A 20,486-nucleotide genomic window follows, 5' to 3' on the forward strand; every position below is an offset into this window, starting at 1 on the left:
GATCGAACATCTGCATTCACGACCCGGTGAGACCACTTTCTAGATGTTTGACCTCAGGAAAGTGATTTATGCTTTCTTTGCCTCATTTTTCTTATCTATACCTACCTTGTAGGGTTTATTGCAAAGACTAAATGAGTAAATGAAGGTGGACTGCCTTGTACACAGTAAAAGCTATCTTTATGGACTATCTACTGCTGCTGCTTTTGTTTGTGGCAGTACACTATTCTTATTTCAATAATATTCTTATTTAAAAAAAAACAAATATTGCATATAGCATCCAAAGAGAAAAGTATGACAAAAGGCATGAAAATGTGAGGAGTTCAGGAAATTGCAAGTAGTCTGCAAGCCAAGTGAGAGCGTGAGGTGAAGGCAAGAGGATGAAGTCAGGGAAAACCTGTGAAGGACTTTCTATGGAAAACTGAGGAATATGGTACGATCACTAAGGTGATCAAGTCAGTAATTATCATGACGAGATTTATGCTTTCCAAAGACCATCCTGGCAGCGGTATGAGTTGAGCTAGAAGTAGGAGACCAGTTGAAAGTCGTTACAATAGTACAGGCAGAGGAGAACGTGTGATAGAACTGAGCTTAATTACAGAAGAGAAGGATCAGAAGACATAGCTACAACAGGTGTTCGGGGAGTAAGAGGGATGAGGATCACATCACTGCCATCTGGAGGAAATGAAGGAGCTGTAGGAGACTGACTTCCAGACGGCTGCTCTACAAAACCACCCCGCACACAGAAATGCACTAGGTATTTGCTAAACAAAAACAAAAACAAAAACAGGCTTTAAAACATTTATTCAACTCTCAATTTCTCTAAATTCCACAATTAAGTCAATTTATTAACTTCATTTGCTTATCCTGTAAAAACTAAGGCAGTATTTGGCTCTGGCCTACATTTCTAACAAAAATTAAATTTTATGTATGCTAATACAGGCAGAAGATATAAAAAGAGTGAAAATTATGTCACCTCCTTATTTCTTATGTATCTGAATAAGAGTCTGCTTTATATTCTACGATAGAAAGCAGTTCACACATTTTCCATGTTAACAAACAAAAAAAAATAAAAAACAAAAAACCGCATCTTTTTGACCAAAATGCCAGCTTTAAATGAAAAGGATAGGGGCAACCTGTTATCTAAAATCAAATTCCAGCGACTTTTCATCAATTAAAATTGAACAAAAAGTCTGACTATATTCCTATTGAGTTTATTAAGTTCATCAACTTAATATTGCTTCGTAATTCTTCTCTATTTAGACAAATGCTTAAAAAAAAACCCCACAAAATTGAAAAAAACCCAAACCACTATAAACAATTCCTCCTGAGTGTGTATTATCCCAATTAACCTTTCTTTTCTTCCATTAACTTGCAGGAGAGAAATTTTTCATCGTACTTCACTAACCTCTTCCATGACCTACAGAATAGTGTACTATTCCCATCCTTACACCCCTGCTCCCCAGAACTCCTGGCAGAATTTCAAACAGAACTCTAAAGCATCCTTTGGCAGTTTATATCTCATGAATCATTACTTGTGATCATTAATTTATTTTTATGGAAATGTGAAACTATGTATGATCTGACAAATTCAACTAAGCTCTTTCAAAATGACAATCAGAAATGCAAATACACATAAATAATTGCTTGAAAAGGACTGCAGACAAGAAGAGAAATCAAATTTACTGAGAAAACATTTTTAAAAGTACCATGTGTTTCAGTTGAATGTGGAAGGATGGATTAAAAATTTTAGAAAGCATAGTTTCATCAAAGACCAAAATGTAGAGCAGAATTTGAACAGATGAATCTTTCTTTCCACAAGCCTACCTCAAATGTTAGTAAGGTCAACAATAAACTAAAGAGTAAAACATAGTCTTTCAATCAGAATGTTAAAAGAGAGTTATGAACATTAAAATAAAAGCAATGTTATTTAAATGGTGAAAGGAAAGAGATCAACAACACAGGGGCTGGCCTTGGGCTAGGAGGAATACAAACGCTTCTAAGTCTTATGAAGGAAGAAGAGGTGTAATGGAGATAGCAATTTTAAAGCAAGCAGGACAGAAATTAGATGACTCTAACTTTAGGAAGTAAGACAAATACCTGAGGATTATTTCCTAAAAGTGGAGAAGGGGTGAAACAAAAGAAGTAACAGAAAAAAAGTGAGGAAAGTTTGAAAATGTGGTAGAATAAGAGCAGTAAGAAAAGGGAAAAACCTGAAAGCAACAGTCAACTTCCTGCTAAAATCAGCATGATTTTAGAAAAACCTCAACTGTCAGGTTTTTTCAGCAAAGTTCCAATGCCCAGGAGAAAACAAAGTATTCATTTATTTTTCAATAACATCTAAATGTTGCTGCTAGGACTGGGGATTTGGCAAGATGAGAAAAATTTAGAGTACAAAGTATAAGGGGGAAATTTAGAAAAAAAATTAAGCTACAAAGGTTTTATCTGACAAAGATTATAGAGGGTATGAAAAGTTTGTTAAGGAGTTTGAATTTAACCTGGTGAAGAACCTACTGAAGAATTTCAAGCAGACAAAACATAGTCACCATAATATTTTACCAACAGTAAGTTTTAAGGAATCCATAAGCTAGCTGAGAAATGAAGATGCTTTTTGGAATTCACTTTTCAATCAAATTATAATAAGCTAGTGTTTGATGCCAAGCAAATATAAGACAGCAGTGGATCACTTAGCAGTGGATAGCAGTGTAACAAAAACAATATGTAACTTAGCTTACATAAATCCTCAAAATAAAAGGTGATATACCAAACTTACAGTGCTTTCTTTTAAATGTCAAGACAACTTGTCAACGCAAAGATTGCTAAGAAAGCTTAAAGAGTACCTTATCTCTATCTTGAAAAATCAGTGTAGATATTATTTGTGAAAAGACTTGATAAAGAAAGAGTGGAACTTAAAATTTAGATTAGATTTGCCTAACCATAAGAATTTAAAGTACCCTATAAATTTTCTTTTTTCCCCAGCTATACCTAAAACCACATACACAAAATGATAAAGCCACATGCCTTTAAAACTATCAACATGCTCTGCAGCTTAGGACAGAGGAAGGAAACTGAATCAGACATTTACTCTGGAATTATGTTTATTTTTTTACAAAACTTTTAAGTAGACTATGAAGATGGTGGCCCCTTTCCTTCTAGTATACAACTGGATCTCTTAAACACAGCAGGTAATTCCTATTTTTTTGTCTACCCAAAAGAAGTTCTTATTTTGCAAATCCTTCTTGGAAACTACAAAGTTTCTTTAAAATAAAAAGTCTGGGAGTCAAAATTCAGATAAATAAAAACAAATGCTGACATTCTCCATAGGGAAAGCCCAGGCAATCAATGTCTAGCACACATCTGCTTTTGGTATTCTGGTAAAGGAAAGTTACTTCAAAGGTTTCTGTGACATGGCTTTCTACTTCGTCATACATCTCAGTACTAAAATTCTCCTTAAAATCTATAAAAAATATCCTACCTACTGATACGAAAACTATGACACAGCTTCAGATACAAAGCCTTCAATCATGTAAAAACTAAAGGAGAATCTGAAGTCAAATTTAAAGTTTCTGGAAGGCAAGTTTTAAAGGGCTTAAGTGAACTATTTATGTATACATGTATTTATTTATTTAAACTAAAAGCTAGAAGATTAGCGGTGACAACTATGTGACCTATTCAATGATGAAGAAAAGTACAAGATGGAGCAGTAAATGACAAGAATGGCTGACTTTTGCAAGCAGAAAACTGCACACATCTGGCAACAGTACAGCAGGGTGATTCTGCTCAGATGATCTCAAAATTAAAAAGCAGATCTATAAACTTTTCTCTGCTAAAAGAGAAACATCAACTGTACAGACCAACCAAAGATTACTAGTTTGACATGAAGAGAAATTATGTTATTTCTACTTACAGTATTTTGGCAATTTCACATCCCTTGGCAGAATCAACAAAAAGAATTCCTAATTTCTCCCGCTACTGCTACTGAGCTTATGAGTCAGACTCAACCTCTTGATGTCATTGGAACAAACAAAATTAAATGTTAAAAACATCATGTATCTGTTCATGCACATTACAATGTCATTTTCTTTTCAAGCTAAAAAGTAACCTATTCCCCAGGCAGCTAACAATTCTTATAATTTAAATTTAGTTCAATGTTTTTTTTTCAAGAAGAGGCCACTGATTTTCTTTCTTACCAATCTATCTAGGACCTTTTTTCATTTCCCTTACAAATTACCCTAAACTTCAGGGTCAACTGTTTTAACACATGCCAAATTTTCTCACTCCCTGTCCACCTAAATCACCAATGACTAATCTTGTATCAATGTAATCATCACTTGTTATGCTGCCTCCCAGATGCCAAGTACCATTATGGAAAAGAAGATAAGCACACTAAATCTGCAGTGCTGCAAATTCATGACTCCTCCGTTTCTTTGAGAGGCTAAGGCTCCCAAATAAATAGCAATCCATTTTTCCCACGTATTCATCATCTCTCTTCCCCTATTACCCAGGTTTTATCACTCACCTCTAGAAACCAGTCCCATTCCCTAACCTAGACTCTTATCAGACAAAATATTCCACATCGAAAAACAGAATCTGTTCATTGTGAACCTAATTATTTACTTTCTAAATAGTCCAAATAAACTGCTCTTTATATATCCCATCTTCACCTATTTATTCATTTATCTATCCTAAGACCACTGTACATCAATTATCTCCTCATATTACTGCTCTTCTAGTTCCTTCTCTTGATCTTGTTTTTCAAAATTTATCTTCCTATAAATTACTATACTCTCGAACTCTCCCTTCTATTACTACCACACTTACTGAATATACAGTATCAACCCTACACTACCTCCCATGTACTTTTAAAAAGTAATTTTGAATTTCAAGTTTACAGACGTTTCAAGAAACATACCAATGTCTTCCATCACTCATATTCACCAACTATTAACAACTTACTGTATTTGCTCCATCACCACTTTTTCCCTTTCTCTCCATGTAACACACACAGACACAGATACACACACTAGCATTAGTCTTATCTGCACCATTTAAGAGTAGCCTGCAGACCTGATGTCCCATTCCTTCTAAATATCCCAATGTATTTCCCTATAACAAGGACACACATTTATTTAAATAGGGAAATCATCCAATCCACAAACCCCATTCAAATTTTGTCAAATATCCTGACAATGTTCCTTTTTTATTTTTGGCGTATTTTTTATTTTTTATTTTTATTTTTGGGATCCCAGAGGTCCCAAACAGTTAAATTTTAGTTATTGTCACTTCAGCCTCTTCAATCTGGAGTATTTCCTCAGGCTTTCTCTGTGTTTCACATCTTCAGAAGTCTATAAAGAATACAGACCTTACATTCTACAGGATGACCATGAACCTAAATCTCTCTAACGTTTATTCATGACCAGACCCAGATCATACTGTCTTGGTAGGAATCCCACAGACACGATGCTGTGTTTTTCTCAGTGCACCACTTCAGAGGATCCACAATGTCAACCCATCCCACCACTAGTAAAGTAAATAACTTTGTCATGTTAGTGTTTCCAATGTTTCTTCCCTCTCAAGTTGCAAATTTCCCCCTTTTGAGTAATTAAATTAGTGTTTTGTGAGAACATACCCAAGACTATGCTAAGATCTTCAAATCAGTATCTACCAGCCTTAGTCTCCATTGATGACACACAAATGAATCAACCACCACTATGACAGTTGCCAAGCCATCATTCTTTCTACAATTATCAGTTGGCATTCTACTGTAAATAACAGTTTTCCCTTCTCTCTCACTTATTTCTTTACTTATTTACATCAGTATAGACTCATGGATTCCTACTGTAGTCAGTAATCACAAACAACTCAGTCAAGGTCCCATCTGTCCTCATGGAACTTATTAGTACAAAAAAAAAATATATATATATATCATAAGACCCAAATTTTAAAAATAAGAATTCCAGACAGTGATAGATATTGCAAGAAAAATACAGTAAGGTAATGTGATAGACAATAGCGGAATATGAGGAAGGAAGGTCATCAGAAAAGAGTCTCTAAAAAAGCAGTGTTTGACCGGAGCTGCTAAAAAGAGACTCAGTTACAGGAGTATTTTGGAGAGGACAATACCAGGCAAAGGGAGTAACTAGTAAAAGGCTCTAAACCATAAATGGGCTTTGCAAGTCTGAAACACAGAAAAGCACAGTAGAAGGCAATATGTCTTAGTTATTTTTGTATATATCTCCCTGAACAGAAGTTTCTTACAAGAAAGGACATTCATTATTCATTTTTGTATCTCTAACTGACTGGTTAACTCATTCATCTTTTGTTGTATGCCTACTGTATGCACCAGATACTCTGTAAGGCACTACAGATCTAAAAGGGTTTAAGAAAAAGGCTTTTTTGTTAAGAAGCTCAGAAGTTAATAGAGACAGATCTCTAAACAAATTCATTGCAGCACTGGAGGAATAACACTATAAAAGTATAAAGTTCAGTGGTAGTACTCCACATTCAGAAAATAGCCTTTTCTTTAAGTTGTCAAGTTCTTTGAAAGATTAATCTATGTTGTCTTTTTAGTTTTTCAATTCCCAATCCACCTTTAGTGCACTGCAACCTCATTCCCATCCCTAAAACTGAAACATGTTTTCTTAAGGTCATTAATGGCCTTGCCAAATCCAAAAGATGTCCTTCAGTTCAAGTTTTACTCTAGGTTTCCATCTTTCATAAAATACTAATCCTTTGGATTTTAAGACACCACTTCTTTTTAAATATTTCTCTGGCCTCTCAGGCAGCTAGCTCTTTCTCAGTCTTAATTACTGACTCCTCTCCTTTTCTTCAGTCTGCTTTAAAAGATGAAGTTCTAGCCTTCTTATGTTACATACATATCAAGTAAAATAATCAATTTCCATATTCAATGATTTCCAAGTTGAATCTTCTAGCCTAGATCTCTCTTCCGAGCTCCCATCTCCTGCTGAGCAATTCTATTTGGCAATCTAAGAAGTATCTCAAATTCTATGTGTCCCAACCTTCTACTCACTCTTCTAAAGCCATCATTTCTGCTCCACTGCCTTCAGGAAAGAAATCCCTTCATACATCACAAAAGAATCTTGATGATTTTGTCCCCCAACAACATCTCTAGCCCTTAACAATGGTCCATATTTATTCCAGTAATATACAATTGCAGTTACATTCTCCCACTTTGTAAATGCCTTTCTGTAAGTCTGCAATATCCTGTTCAACTCAGTTGAAGTGTCACTTCTCTAGTAAGTTTCTCTTACTATCTCCTACACACACTGAACTAGGTACCTCTCCCCTATGACACTTCAGCATCTTGTGCTTCTCCTATCAAGCTTCTTATCATATTGCACCAATATTGTGTTGACTATCTGTGAGCTCTCCAGGGACAGATACTTTGTCATCTCTATATCCTAAGCATTTAAAATGGTATCTGACTCCTAAAAGACTAAAGCTCATTAAAGGAATGCGTAAACTCATAAGCTTTATTATAAATTATTGAATTTATGCAAATAGTTTATGCTCTTCTGCCAAAATTTGGAGAGATATATTTTATGTTTCTTAAAAAGTTGGGAAAATCTTTTTATATGGTCTTCAACACACACTTTTATTATGAGTGAATGGCTTACTCCTGAGAGAATTCATTAGTTCTGCTTTTCTTTAGTAAATATTATTTGAGGCAATGATTCTGAAACCATGTAAAAAAAACTTAAAAACTAAGAGAGAAGTAGGGTGAATTATGCTACCTCCCACTCTGGGTTCTTCTCATTATACTACTGGGAAGGGGAGCATCCATTATTAAAATATTCTAGTACAAAATTTTGGTTAATTTTCCTAATATAGAATTTCACTTATCAATTACAAGGATTTCAGTTTAAATCTTGTATGGCATTTATATATAGGATTTTAATTAGGTAAGAAATTAAATGGATAAAACTTATTTCAATCTAGCTATAAAATTAAAAGCAGGAGGTAAAACTTAATGGCTGCTTCCTATATATCTTGTTCTATGCTGATTACATGCATTATTCCATGTAATCCCACAAAAATCCTGTCTGGTTGGTATTATTATTATTATTATTATTATTATTATCATCATCATCATCATCATCATCATCTATTTCCCTCTTTTTTTAAGAGGTGAGAAAACTGGAGATTAGAAGGGTAAAGTAATCTTTCATAAATCACACTGTTAGGAAGTAGCAGAGCTGTGAGTGGAACTAAGAGCCCCTAATGCCAAAACTGACACTCTGAACCACAGTGCTATACTGCCTCTTGCTGTGCCTACTCAGAAGAGACTCAAGTACCTTGGAATAAGCTTTCAAAGATATCTACACTAGAACCTAATAATAAATGTGCAAGGTCTTAAGATACCATATACATAAAAAGGAAATACTGAGTGGCCCATTACTGAATTGTTATTCTAGTTAATAACAACAGTGTGCTGCTCTCTCACAGGACTCTTTCATTGGTCAATCATAATCTTCTATCCTAAAGTCTTACCCTATCATTTTTTAAGACTGGTTTTCAAAGCATTAGTTAGTAACTAGTGTGTTCCCAGTGGAATGAAGTTATGTAACAGTGAGCACATGTGTACCCTAACTCCACTTGAGGTGATAATCATACAAGGAAGCTTTAAATAATAGTGATCTCATATCTTTGCATTTCTTATCACAAGGTAACGTTTTGGAATCTGTAACTGCAAATCACCAATAAAAAATTACAAAGAGACTATAAGTTTGGCACAAGTAGCAAATTACATCACATACATAAAACATCAACATTTTTAGACTCTTGATAAGACCATATAAAATACTACCGTGATAATTTTCCTCCCTTTATCTTCAACTAAAGGAAAATAATCAAAAAGCAGCTTCCTCTTCACACATCATTCCTGTTCCCCAAATCAAATGCTCTTAAAAGCAGGAACTAAATGCCCAGAACCGGGGCTGTAATTTCTCTCTGCACAGGGCCAAATGGTAACGCTACAGACTCCGCACAGCTACCCAGCCTCTGCCGAGGCAGCGCAGAGCGAGCAGGGGCCCAAGCAAGCAGCTGAGAGTGCCTGCATTCTGAGTAAAACTGCACGTACAAAAGCAGGTACAGACTGGATTTGCCCCACGGGTAGTGGTTTGTTAACCCCTAGTTCAGAGCGCTCTTCAGCTCTGCATCTATTACCCGACTAAACTCACGAGACAGCAACAGCACATTATCTCACCGCATTTTCCCTCAGAAAGTTGTAGGAGACTGTATGTCTAATTCAGATCAAAACACACACTAACTTCATAAAGTATAACAAACAAATATTTACTATCCCTATCATTTTCCAAAAAAGAATTCACAAAAGGTACTTAACTAACATCAAAAATAAAGGTACTTAACTAACATCAAAAATTAAGTATGAAGTTATGTATGTTTTATAATCTCAGTGCAATAACTCACCAAAATGAAGTATAAACACAATGTAACATTTCTTTGTCATTCTTTCAGTTTATTACTATTTTTGAAAGAATTATTTTAAGCATTAGAAATGTCAAATTTACTTTCTGTTTTTAGGGCTAAATTTAAATATTAATATATTGAACTCAAAGAGGCTAAAAGTAATTTCCATTACTGTTTGAGAGCAAATTACTGCTGTAGTATATCAAGGACTTCAGCGAATATGGGGATACCTGTTTCTCACCCTAAAAATAATAACCTGTTGGAAAAATTTTAAAATTTCACTTTTATTGTGCTTCACAGAGAACAGCAGAGGTAAAAGAGAAGGTGAAATGGAGAATATTAATGTAGGAAACGATCTGCAAATGCCTAAACTGGATTCCAGAACCAGGAAAAAGATATGTATGAAGTCCTTCCCCACATCCTGCTGTTTAGCTGTTTTACAGATGACTGTGTGTATGGGTAAGGGAGATTAAGTAGATAGAAATAAATCTCCGTTTACAAGCATATTTACTTAAAAGAGAAATCTATAATTGTTGTGACTGTATAAAATTCACAGCTGCTCTCTTCAAACACAAAGATAGACTTCCTATCTTTAAATTCCATTTCCCATTTAAAAATTGGGAACCCTGTGAATGAGTGCATACCTTCAGCCCACAGGGTAGTATTTAGTTATAAGTACAAACATAATAGGGTAATAAGTATTACTCTTAGTGGATATAATAGTTGAGGTACCTAAAAATAAACAGAAATATTTCCAAAAGTAATTTTCTCACTTAAAGTTAAAAAGCTCTGCTTTTCTCCATTCAGCAAGTTAAAAGAAACAGTAACAAACCCAAAGAGACTCAACAGATGAGATACATTGAAGAATGAGGTGCTAAGGATAAAAAGTAATAAGCAGAAATACATTACATACGCCTGGAATTTTTTCTATCACTATTTTAAGAGAAACTTCTCAGACTCTTCTAAGTCTGCTTAACATACTTTGGGTGAAACGTCCGTGGTTTAGAATTAAAACTATTGTATGACATTTTACAAAATGTCAAACTGCATTATTTGATATAATGCTGGAAATTACACTTACCCATGATGTAGGACCATAATACAACTGTAACAAGGCCACAACATGTCTTTCAAGAATATTCCAAACTTTAAGTCCAACTGTAAGTGAAACTTTCTATTATAGTAAGCTTAATTACCTGAATTTCTAGTTTTCCATTAAAAGGAAAACAAAGATTTTATTTCCAGTTCAACTATAAGCAATGTTTCTCCAATTTCATTTCTGAATTAAGATAATACTTTAAAAACTACTTACAGTAAATATCCGTCTGCCCGTTCGATCAAAAGTTACACAGTACACAGACGACAAATGTCCAAGAATTCTTTTATGCATTTTCATGTGCTGATACACTGCAGTTGGAACAAGTCGCTCAAGCCTGTATTTCCCATTCAGCTTTCTTGAAAACAAGGTATCCGCTACCAAGAAAAGAGGGGAAGGAAATAAGTATAATTCAGAAAATTAATTTTCTTATTATCTTTTAAGAATTCACATATTTCAATTTCTCATATGTTGGTAAAAATAAAGATGCTTTTTAATGTATATGGCTCCTAGTTAAAAAGTCTTCAAAACAGTCAATAAGAGCCCATTATTTCACTTGAAATAAGTAGTTAAGTCATATACTGTCATCCTCATTTTACAAGCAAGTAAATTCAGTTAAATGACCTGTCTAAAGTCACAAAGTAAAGCATGAAGCAAGGATTAAAACAGACTTCTTTACTCTCTGGCTAGTGCTCTTTAAAAACCAAAATCACTTTATATGACATTATGTCTTTAAAAGGCCTCTATGACATAGCTTTTCTTACAAAAGCAGTTAAAACTGAACCCAGTGATTTTTACTTTTCATCAACCAGCAATTTTTGAACATTCTAAATATGACATATTGAGTAATGTTTTTAAAACCTCTGCAAGAAATGGAGACCGAGGAACAATCTGTTGCATTATTTATAAAAAAAAAAAAATTAACTGAGGGTCTTGCCCAAGACCTGTGTAATGACTCCTTTTCTAGAACCTATAAGTTCTTTTTCACCTCATCCATTTTAACCATCAAGATATAACTGAAATTTGTCTTCTGTTCCAAAGCCTGATGTGCTGACTCCAGCCCAAAATGTTCTTTTCCCTCTAAATTACCTCTGTACTTACTTTCTATACTGATAATTATAGACAGAGAGGGTGCTCAATGAATAAATGCTGACTGATCTGCAGGCACAGTATTCACCTATAGATTATCTTTTAATATAAGGCTTTTTTTTCCTAACTGTGACTGCCACCTACATTGGATAGTAAGCATTACAGGTTTTCACTTAAGTTTTGTCCCACAAAAAGTTAAATATATGTATAAAGTACTACATAACCCAGGTTTAGAGCCTAAAATTATGCCCTAAAATTGGTGAAATACAAACACCTCAGGTGTATTGTAAAGAATCTCAGTACTTATTATTTTATTCACATATAATAAATGTTTGGCTTACACTACATTTGCAAACAAAAAACAAACTCTTGGGAACTGGTGAGGAGACAGAAGAATATTTTGCAGGTTCTAAAGCAATAGTATGTCAAGCAGTAACTACATTATGCTTATATGTTCTTTTACTACATCAATCATTTTATATTACATTTGGAGCAAAGATCACACAAAAACACAAGTCATCAACTGCCCTGCCAAACGAGAACTCATATGATCTTACCCAAACACTAAGAATCAATGACATTTCAGACTTACTGTCTGTTCTAAAAGAAAATAAGTGATGGCATACAACACAAATGTTGACAGTGCTGTGTAACCAAGACGTGGTTTAATTCTCTCCATCCAAAATTTACAAAATTCTCAAAATGTCAAATTTGATTAAAATATTTAACAGTGTTCAGATATAAAAACACTGTTGGAGATAATCACAATATCAAAACTATTATTTTAATGACGATCAAGCACTTTTATATATGTCAGAATTTTTAACGATGAATTTGTTATAAAGACTATTTATAATTCAGAGTTGATAAAGCAAAAAATACTTCCCTTAAGAGAAAGTTACTACTCTCTTAAACAGTTTTTAGTGAATCTTTACCTAAACTGGGATGAAATTTTTATTTTCATTTTGAGAGTCAATTGATAAAAAATACCCCATTCAAAAAGTTAAAGTCAACATTTCAAGTAAATATTTCCAGAAACAGCACTAAGTAAAACATATTACAGTTAAAACTATTTTCCACGCTACCCTATGTTATGCTTAGCTACCAATTAAGTACTGAATAGCGATACTATGACTGCATCCTAAGTGAGAAGGTACCTAACAGAGTCCCTGCCCTCAACCAATTTACAAACTTGTACAACAGAACTAAAAGGTATCACATACACAGAAAACAGTATGTAGAGTTCCCAAGTAATAAGCTGGTGGTTCAAACTTGATACAGGGAGTTAGAGAAAAAAATGTAAGTATGGTTCATAGTTAAAAGTTCAAATGAGGAGGTTGAATTTGAAGACGTCCTGACCAGATCAAACAGGCAGAGAATTTTTATAAAGGTAGAGAGGAGGCTGTTGTAAGATTCTCATTCAATGAACTCACATTTTCTTTTACTATATACCATTTGCGTAATGTCCTATCTTCCCTACCAGATCTCAGAAACCTTAAGGACAGAAATTCTGTCTTATTCATGTTTCCTACAACTGAGTGTAGAGCCTTTTAAATAAAAAAGTATATAAATGAATCTTAGGTAATAATAAGAAACACAAGATGGTTCAATTAAATTTATAGTTTTATGAAGGAATAGGCAAATGGCAATCATTCACTTTCTAAAGAAATTGTTAATAGACTAATTGGATTTCTGAGTAAAAAGGAAATGTCTCTTAGATTATAGGAACTCTTTAAATTTTATTAAACCAGAACATCAATTTTTAAAATGAGCATGGTTAAACAGATATAAGAGGTCACAAAGGAGTAAGTTCTTTATATGACATTATTATAGTTTAAACCTTAAATCAAGTGGCATATATGACTTTGGTTTAAAAGTACATCTATTTTCGTAAGTATGGTGATGGGAAATACTCTTAAATTAAGCCTGCCAAAGCAAATCTCTATCTTCTTCTCTTGGCAAATTCTTTCTTACTCTCCAGGGCCAGTCAAAATGTCACCTCCTCCAGTAAGTCAGTAGCACATTTTAAATGCAACCTAACTGTTGTCCTATAATATCACTCCTCTGTTCAAAACTGCAACGTTCTTCATTTCATCCAGAATAAACACCAAATTCCTTATACATCAGCCTACCAAGACCCTGCATAATCTTATCTCCCATTACCTCTCTGACCTTACCTGTTACTTCTCGCTGTTTACTTGGTCTGCTTCAGTCATTCTTATCTTCCTCATTCTTCCAACACATCAGGTATGTACCTAACTTGGGGGTCTTTGCATTGGCTGTTCCTTCTGGCCAGAATACTTTCCCCACACATGGCTAGTTCCTTGACTTCCTTCAGGTCTTTCCTCAGATGTCTGTCACCCTCTCAATGAAGCTTAACCTGATCAGCCCCCTGAAAATTATATCCTATCCCCTGCCATCACTCATAACTCCTGATCCTCCTCTATGTAGCTTAGTATTTGTTCTGTTTCCATGACTTACCAACTTTTATTGGCTAATCATGTTCACTGTTTATTTCCTGCCTCCCTCAAGTATAACACAATAAGCCCATATGGGCAGGACTTCTCATCTGTTTTGCTCTTTGGTTAGCCTAAAACTGACAATGGCTGGCACTTAGTAGATGATAAATACATATTTGGTGGATTTAATAAATTAATTACACATCAATAAAACAATTAGGTTGAGAAATAAAACAAAAATGAATTTCTTCATTGGACAGATTTTAGATTCAAAATATCTCTAAACAGTTCATTTCAACTGTCCTGCTAAATGTATTTCATTTGGAGAGAAAGAAATAAGTAAAAATATTTACTCAATTTTCTGAGTGAACAGACCAGTAAAGTGAAATGAAACTTCCAGAAATCACTGTCATCCATTTGAAATACCAGTCTCTTTCAAGTATTAAGAGAGAAAAAGCAAAATAGTGAAAAGTGTCATTTGCAGCAAATCATTCCGAACAGTCTTTGAAACAGTCTATGTGCACAAGTCTACAGAACTAATTACTAGAGATAAAAGACCAACAATTTCTTAAAGTTAGACATAACTACTTATATAACTAGATATATCTAACTAGTAGGGCCTTAACTATTGTTTCTGTGGGTACAGTCTAGATAACAAAATGAGAAATAAAATTTCCCCAAAAGTCACTTTTTCCTAGCTCACACCAAGTCATTTTTCAAGAATTGATTTCTTTTATCATAATACTAATACATACTCAATGCAGAAAGTAAGAACATAAATGAAGAAAAGATTTTACATAATTCTATCACCTAAAGCAATGACATAAGATTTTGCAAAAGCTTCCCTCATAAGCAGCATTTTAACATCTATGATATATTCCTTAATGAAATAAAAGCTAGGCTTTAAGTCTGACAGACTTGTGTTTAAACTTGACACTGGAGATTTTAAGCAAGGTACGCTCTCTCAACTTCAATTTCTCAAGTTATACTTCCAGAAACATCTTCCACCACATACTTGGTTTTCCTATTACGCTGTTCTGTGACATCTCAGAATTTCACAAATTTTACACTGCCAATTCTATCAGTATGTTTCTTTTATAATTTTTTTTTACTGCTTTCATATGAAGGGTCCTCCTGCCAGCCAACAGTACAATAAATACCCACTTACATCTCCATTTACTTTCCTGTGGTTTAAATTCACTTAACTTCTTAATATATTTTGAGTTTTAGTACACATTATTGGGTGAGTCTCTAAAGATATTTTTTTCCCTCAAATAATCAACCATTTGTTCCAATCTTTTCATTAACTAATCCTTCTCTATTCCATTAAATTGTCTTATATGTATTTCTGTGCTAGGCCGCTGATGGCATGTCTATGTATATTGCCAGTACCAAAATTTTAAATTTATAATTAATGATGTTTTAATATTTATCTGGTTATTCTCCTTCATGACGTATCCTTTCAAAAATGACTTATTCTTGATTTATTATTATCTAATTTGAAGATGACTGAAAAGTTTTAAATAATTAATTCACTGGAAATCTAAGTTTAATTTCATTCACTTATAAACAACTGACATCTGTCTATTCAGAAACATGGTACTTTAGTCTATAGCTGGGCCCAAGTTTTCAATGTAGATGATTTTAGAAAAAGATAAACATAAGCAAATTGATATCAGTTTTTCTCATTATACAAATCTTTACTGCCTGAACTAAGTTCATGGGAAATCTGTATACAAATCTGTACCATCTGAATCAAGTTTCATGGGGAAAAAAATCAGTAGATGCCAGAAAAAAAGCATTTGCAATAACCTTAGTGACTATATTCTGGAGGACATTAGAAAAATACATGATAAAATCTCTACAAATAAGAACTGAAGCATAAATACCATCACCTCCCTCCTAAAGGTTTTCTCCTTCTGCTAAGTACTTTTTTCCATTTTTTTAAATTGAAGTATTATTGTTATACAATATTATGTAAGTTACAGGTGTACAATATAGTGATTTACAATTTTTAAAGATTATACTCCATTTATAGCTATTATAAAATATTGGCTATATTCCCCATGCTATACAAAACATCCTTGTAGCTTATTTTATACAGAAGTTTGTACTTTTTAATCCCCTACTTCTATGCTGCCCTTTCCCCTCTCTTCTCCCTACTGGTAACCACTAGTTTATTCTCTGTATTTATGAGTCTGCTTCTTTTTTGTTATATTCACTGGTTTGTGGTAGTTTTTTAGATTCCACATATAAGTGATATCATACGGTATTTGTCTTTCTCTGCCTGACTTATTTCACTTAGCATAATACCCTCTAAGACCATCCTGCTAAGTTCTTTAAAAAATGGACAAGGCAAGGACACATGGTACAACTGCAATGAATTATCCAAAATCAAAATTGGCTAGTTAAAAAGACGAACTGGAAAAAACTTAAATTACTATGAATTAACAAAAATGCAGAAGTTCGGCTTTTTGTTGCTGTTATTTTAACTTTTATGAACAACATAGTATGCTATACTATGTCTACTCCAGTGTAGGAAAGATGTTGCTCCTTAACAGTCAGAATTGGAGGGCCTAGAACTAGTGCTTACAACTTCTGCCAGATCATGAAAGCAGAGCCTTGTTGGCAGTGTAATGAATGCAAGGAGCAGCATGTGGCTACAGATTCCAAAACCTGGAGAGCTAATTTTTTGTAGCAGTAGAATTAGATGAAGAGATAAAGAGAAGAAAGAACATGTAATTCAGAAGGTACAACCTAGGCCCTTTTCTGATACAGAAAAAAGTGTACTCAGATAAAAAACATCAAAGTATTTTACTGGAAGATTTAAACTAATTTTTTATTAGATTCATTTTTATACTATATTTTGACTAATTTTATTCTGTGATTCTGATCAAAACACTTGGAAAGCTCCCAGAGTTTCTGAAAATAAAATACAAAAGTAGTAATAATTTATAATAACTAACCACATAAACAGTTCCTAAATTAAAGTACAAAAAAATGTATTCTGGATAATCAGTACCTAGATTTCATTTTAATCTCCACTATTTGTGTTAATAATGGCTTTCCAAATGTATGATTAATAACCCATAACTATAAAACAAGAGTTTGGAAACCTACAGAACTAAACTTGAGTAAACTACAAACATACCTCATTTTACTGCAATTTGCAGATACTAAAGTGTTTTGTTTGTTTTTTACACACTGAAGGTTTGTGGCAACCCTGCATTAAGCAAGTCTATTGGTGCCTTTTTTTCAACAGTATTACTTTCTAAGGCATGTACATTTTTTCTGACATAATGCTATTATTGCACACTTAATAGACTATAGTACAGTGTAAACGTAACTTTTATATATGCACTGGGAAACAAAAAAATTGGCATGATTTGCTTTATTGCAATATTCACTTTACTGCGGTGGTCTGGAACCCAACCCGCACTATCTCTGAAGTATGCCTGTACAAAATAATGATAAACATGTAAGCAAGACCACATGAAAACAAACTTTAAACTGATTTACCCCTTTAGACAATAATTAGTCTTCCCAACAAAATAATGCTATATCCATGACAAGGCACTCAGAGGGCAATTTGTACAGAAACAACCTTTCAAATTCACTACAAATCCAAAAAGTCATCTTTATATGGTGTTGGCGATTTCCATCAAACAAAGTACTGTGTGGTATAAGGTATTTGCTAAAGTTACATAAAAATTTTTTTTGTTTTAAAGAATCACAAAAATGTTCAAATGAAAAGGAGATGACATGACTATGTGGGTCACAAAAAAAAAAAAGCTAAATAATTCTCTAAAAGAGAAGTTATGCTAAAGCCAGGAGTCAAATACCCTTAAGAAAATGGCTATAAAGAGGCAAGTCACTAGAGAATGAAGCTATAGAGAGGTTCTTACTGGACTTCAAGAATCTGATGGAAAAACTCTTATCTGCTGCAACTGTGGGTAGAAAAAAGGCTATAGAACTCTATTATGATATGCAGCAGATTTGGAAAATAATGGCTAATATTTACTGAGTGCTTTATTATGTGCTAGGCACTGTTCAAGACACTTCACATGTATTCTCATTTAATCCTCACCAATCTTTTAAAGTGGGTATTACTATTATCCCCGATAAGGGGATATTCCTTACCAGTAAGGAAACTGAAGGACAAAATGTAACTTTCCCAGAAGTGAAGCCCAGGTTTGAATATAGGCAGTTTGTTTCCAAAGAGTGCACTCTTACCATGCTGGTTAGGTAGACAAACATTAGAGAAAAAAGCTGAGAGGAAACATGCCAAAGTATTAATAAAAGATAATCATGGAAACTGGTTAATTTTTGACCTATTCTCTTTTCTAAATTTTCTCCATTGTGCATATATATCTCCTGATTAATTTTTATTAAATAAAGTGTAGCTCAAACTACCTCGAGGAGCTCCAAAGAGAACTAGAAAAAAACCTGAACTGTCTAAAGAGATTAATTTAAATTCAAAGATGGATAAAAACAGGTCCAGGGATAAAGAAGCAAGGAATTAAAATTTATTTAATCATTAAAAAAAAAATCCTAAAGACTATGTGTATTAAAGTATTTGAATGTATACTATACTACAGAATAACCACTGCCTATTTCACAATGGATTGAATGATATGCTACAAAGAATTCACATCTAGTTTGATTAGAAAGCCATAAAATACAAAGTGCCATCAATTTTTTTATAAGTTTTATTTATACAATCTTTCCCATTAAGTTTTTAAAGATGTCAAAGACAGCCTAGGTTCAATTTTATTTGGGAAAGGAATCATATAAAGAACTTTTTAACTCTCTATAGAGCCACAATTAAAAAGCTTGCCACAATAATTCTTCTGAGGTTACTAATATAGATATTAGTAGGAAATCACAGCCTAAAATTCGTAATTTGGGGGCCAGAGGTAATTTGGGAAATAATTCAACATAGGTTGGTTTATTTCTACAGCATCATCTGGTCATCTGGTCTCTCTATCATCCTGTATCCGTAACAAGCAATAGACCAATATAGGAACAAGACAAATAAAATGCTGTAATAGTAACCATAATGAACAAAAGTTCCACTTTAGTTAAAGAAGGAGGGGGCTAAAACATTAGAAAGGTAATCCTGTAATTAACATTTTTTTGTCCACCAAAAAAAACAAAAAAAAACAAAAAAAAAACCCACCGAGTGGGTTGAGGGGGAGGCAAGAGAGAACAGAAAAGGCAAAAAATTACCTGGATGACACAATGCCCATGAGAGCTTCTCTCTTTATTTTACAATTGCAACTAAAATAATTAGTATGTACAGTAGCTGCCCTCCAAATCTCTCTACATACTCAATTTTGATGTTTAGTTGTAACTCCTGTTTGAAAGACACCATGTTTTTTAAGATTTAGCAGATACTATAAATATGAATAATGTCTGAAAAGAATTTAAATACTAGCTGAAATAAAATGTAGAAAAGTGAAAAAGTGATTTCAAGAGTTAAGCAAAAAATATCATGAACCAAATACATAAATAACCATCAAAAAAAACCCAAACCAAACAAAAAAAAAGACATTACAATTACTAGGATTGTAATTTTTTACAAATATATAATTACTTGATTTGTATTATTCTTTCTCCTCTTTTCTTTCCTTGAAACTAGTGTGCAGATACAAAAAATACTACAATGATATAATATTTTCAATTTTAAATATTTTAAAATATCTTTATAATTCAATGAAAATTAATTTTTTTAAAGTTAGTTTTATTTCAAGCATTTTAATCATTCAATTGTGAGCCAACAAACATTTATAGAGCACCTATATGGGCCAAGTATGGGCTAAAGGATATAACAGAGAAAAAGAAAAGACATAGTACTTACCCTCGTGGAGAATGCAGTTTAGCAGGAAAGACAGACAGGAAACAAGGACTTACAAGGATAAGTGCATCAAATAAAAGGTACAGGACAATCTTGAAATATACAGCAGAGGGTCCTAAACATATGGGGTGGGGGGATATCAGGGAGTCAGGCAGACTTCTCTAAAAAATTAACACTGTTTAAGTCCTAAAAAACAAACAGCCAAAGAATGTAGGTGAGAGGGAAGCATATTCTATCTAGGCTGAGGGAAGAGCATGTGCAATGGTCTGAGGCTGGAAAGAGCGTAACATTCAAGCAACAAAGGTACGGCTAGCACACAGAGCACAAGAAGCAAGTGTCAAAAGGAGAGACCGAGAAGGTACAGGGCAGACTGCAGAGTGCTTTCTTTCTAAGCTATGTCATATATTTTGGGCTATTTCCCAAGGACAATAAGCTGAAATTTTTTAGGGAAAAGAATCAGGGGTAATATAATAAAAGATTTGTTTTGGGATAACTGAAGTTTTACCTCTTAATTACAATGAGAATAGATCAAAGATAT

At 33.6% G+C, this 20,486-nt stretch overlaps 1 protein-coding gene across 3 annotated transcripts in view; it reads right to left on the reverse strand.

Moving 5' to 3' along the window:
- Positions 1-20,486, reverse strand: part of PHIP (PHIP subunit of CUL4-Ring ligase complex) — a 122,910-nt gene that overhangs the window by 77,654 nt on the left and 24,770 nt on the right. For all 3 annotated transcript variants that reach the window (XM_072965524.1, XM_072965523.1, XM_072965522.1), the window contains exon 7: positions 10,760-10,920. In XM_072965524.1, the coding sequence (XP_072821625.1) occupies positions 10,760-10,920 (161 nt within the window). The remainder of the gene's footprint in view (positions 1-10,759; positions 10,921-20,486) is intronic.

The sequence above is a fragment of the Vicugna pacos genome, chromosome 8, assembly GCF_048564905.1.
Source record: "Vicugna pacos chromosome 8, VicPac4, whole genome shotgun sequence".
Taxonomy (NCBI): domain Eukaryota; kingdom Metazoa; phylum Chordata; class Mammalia; order Artiodactyla; family Camelidae; genus Vicugna; species Vicugna pacos.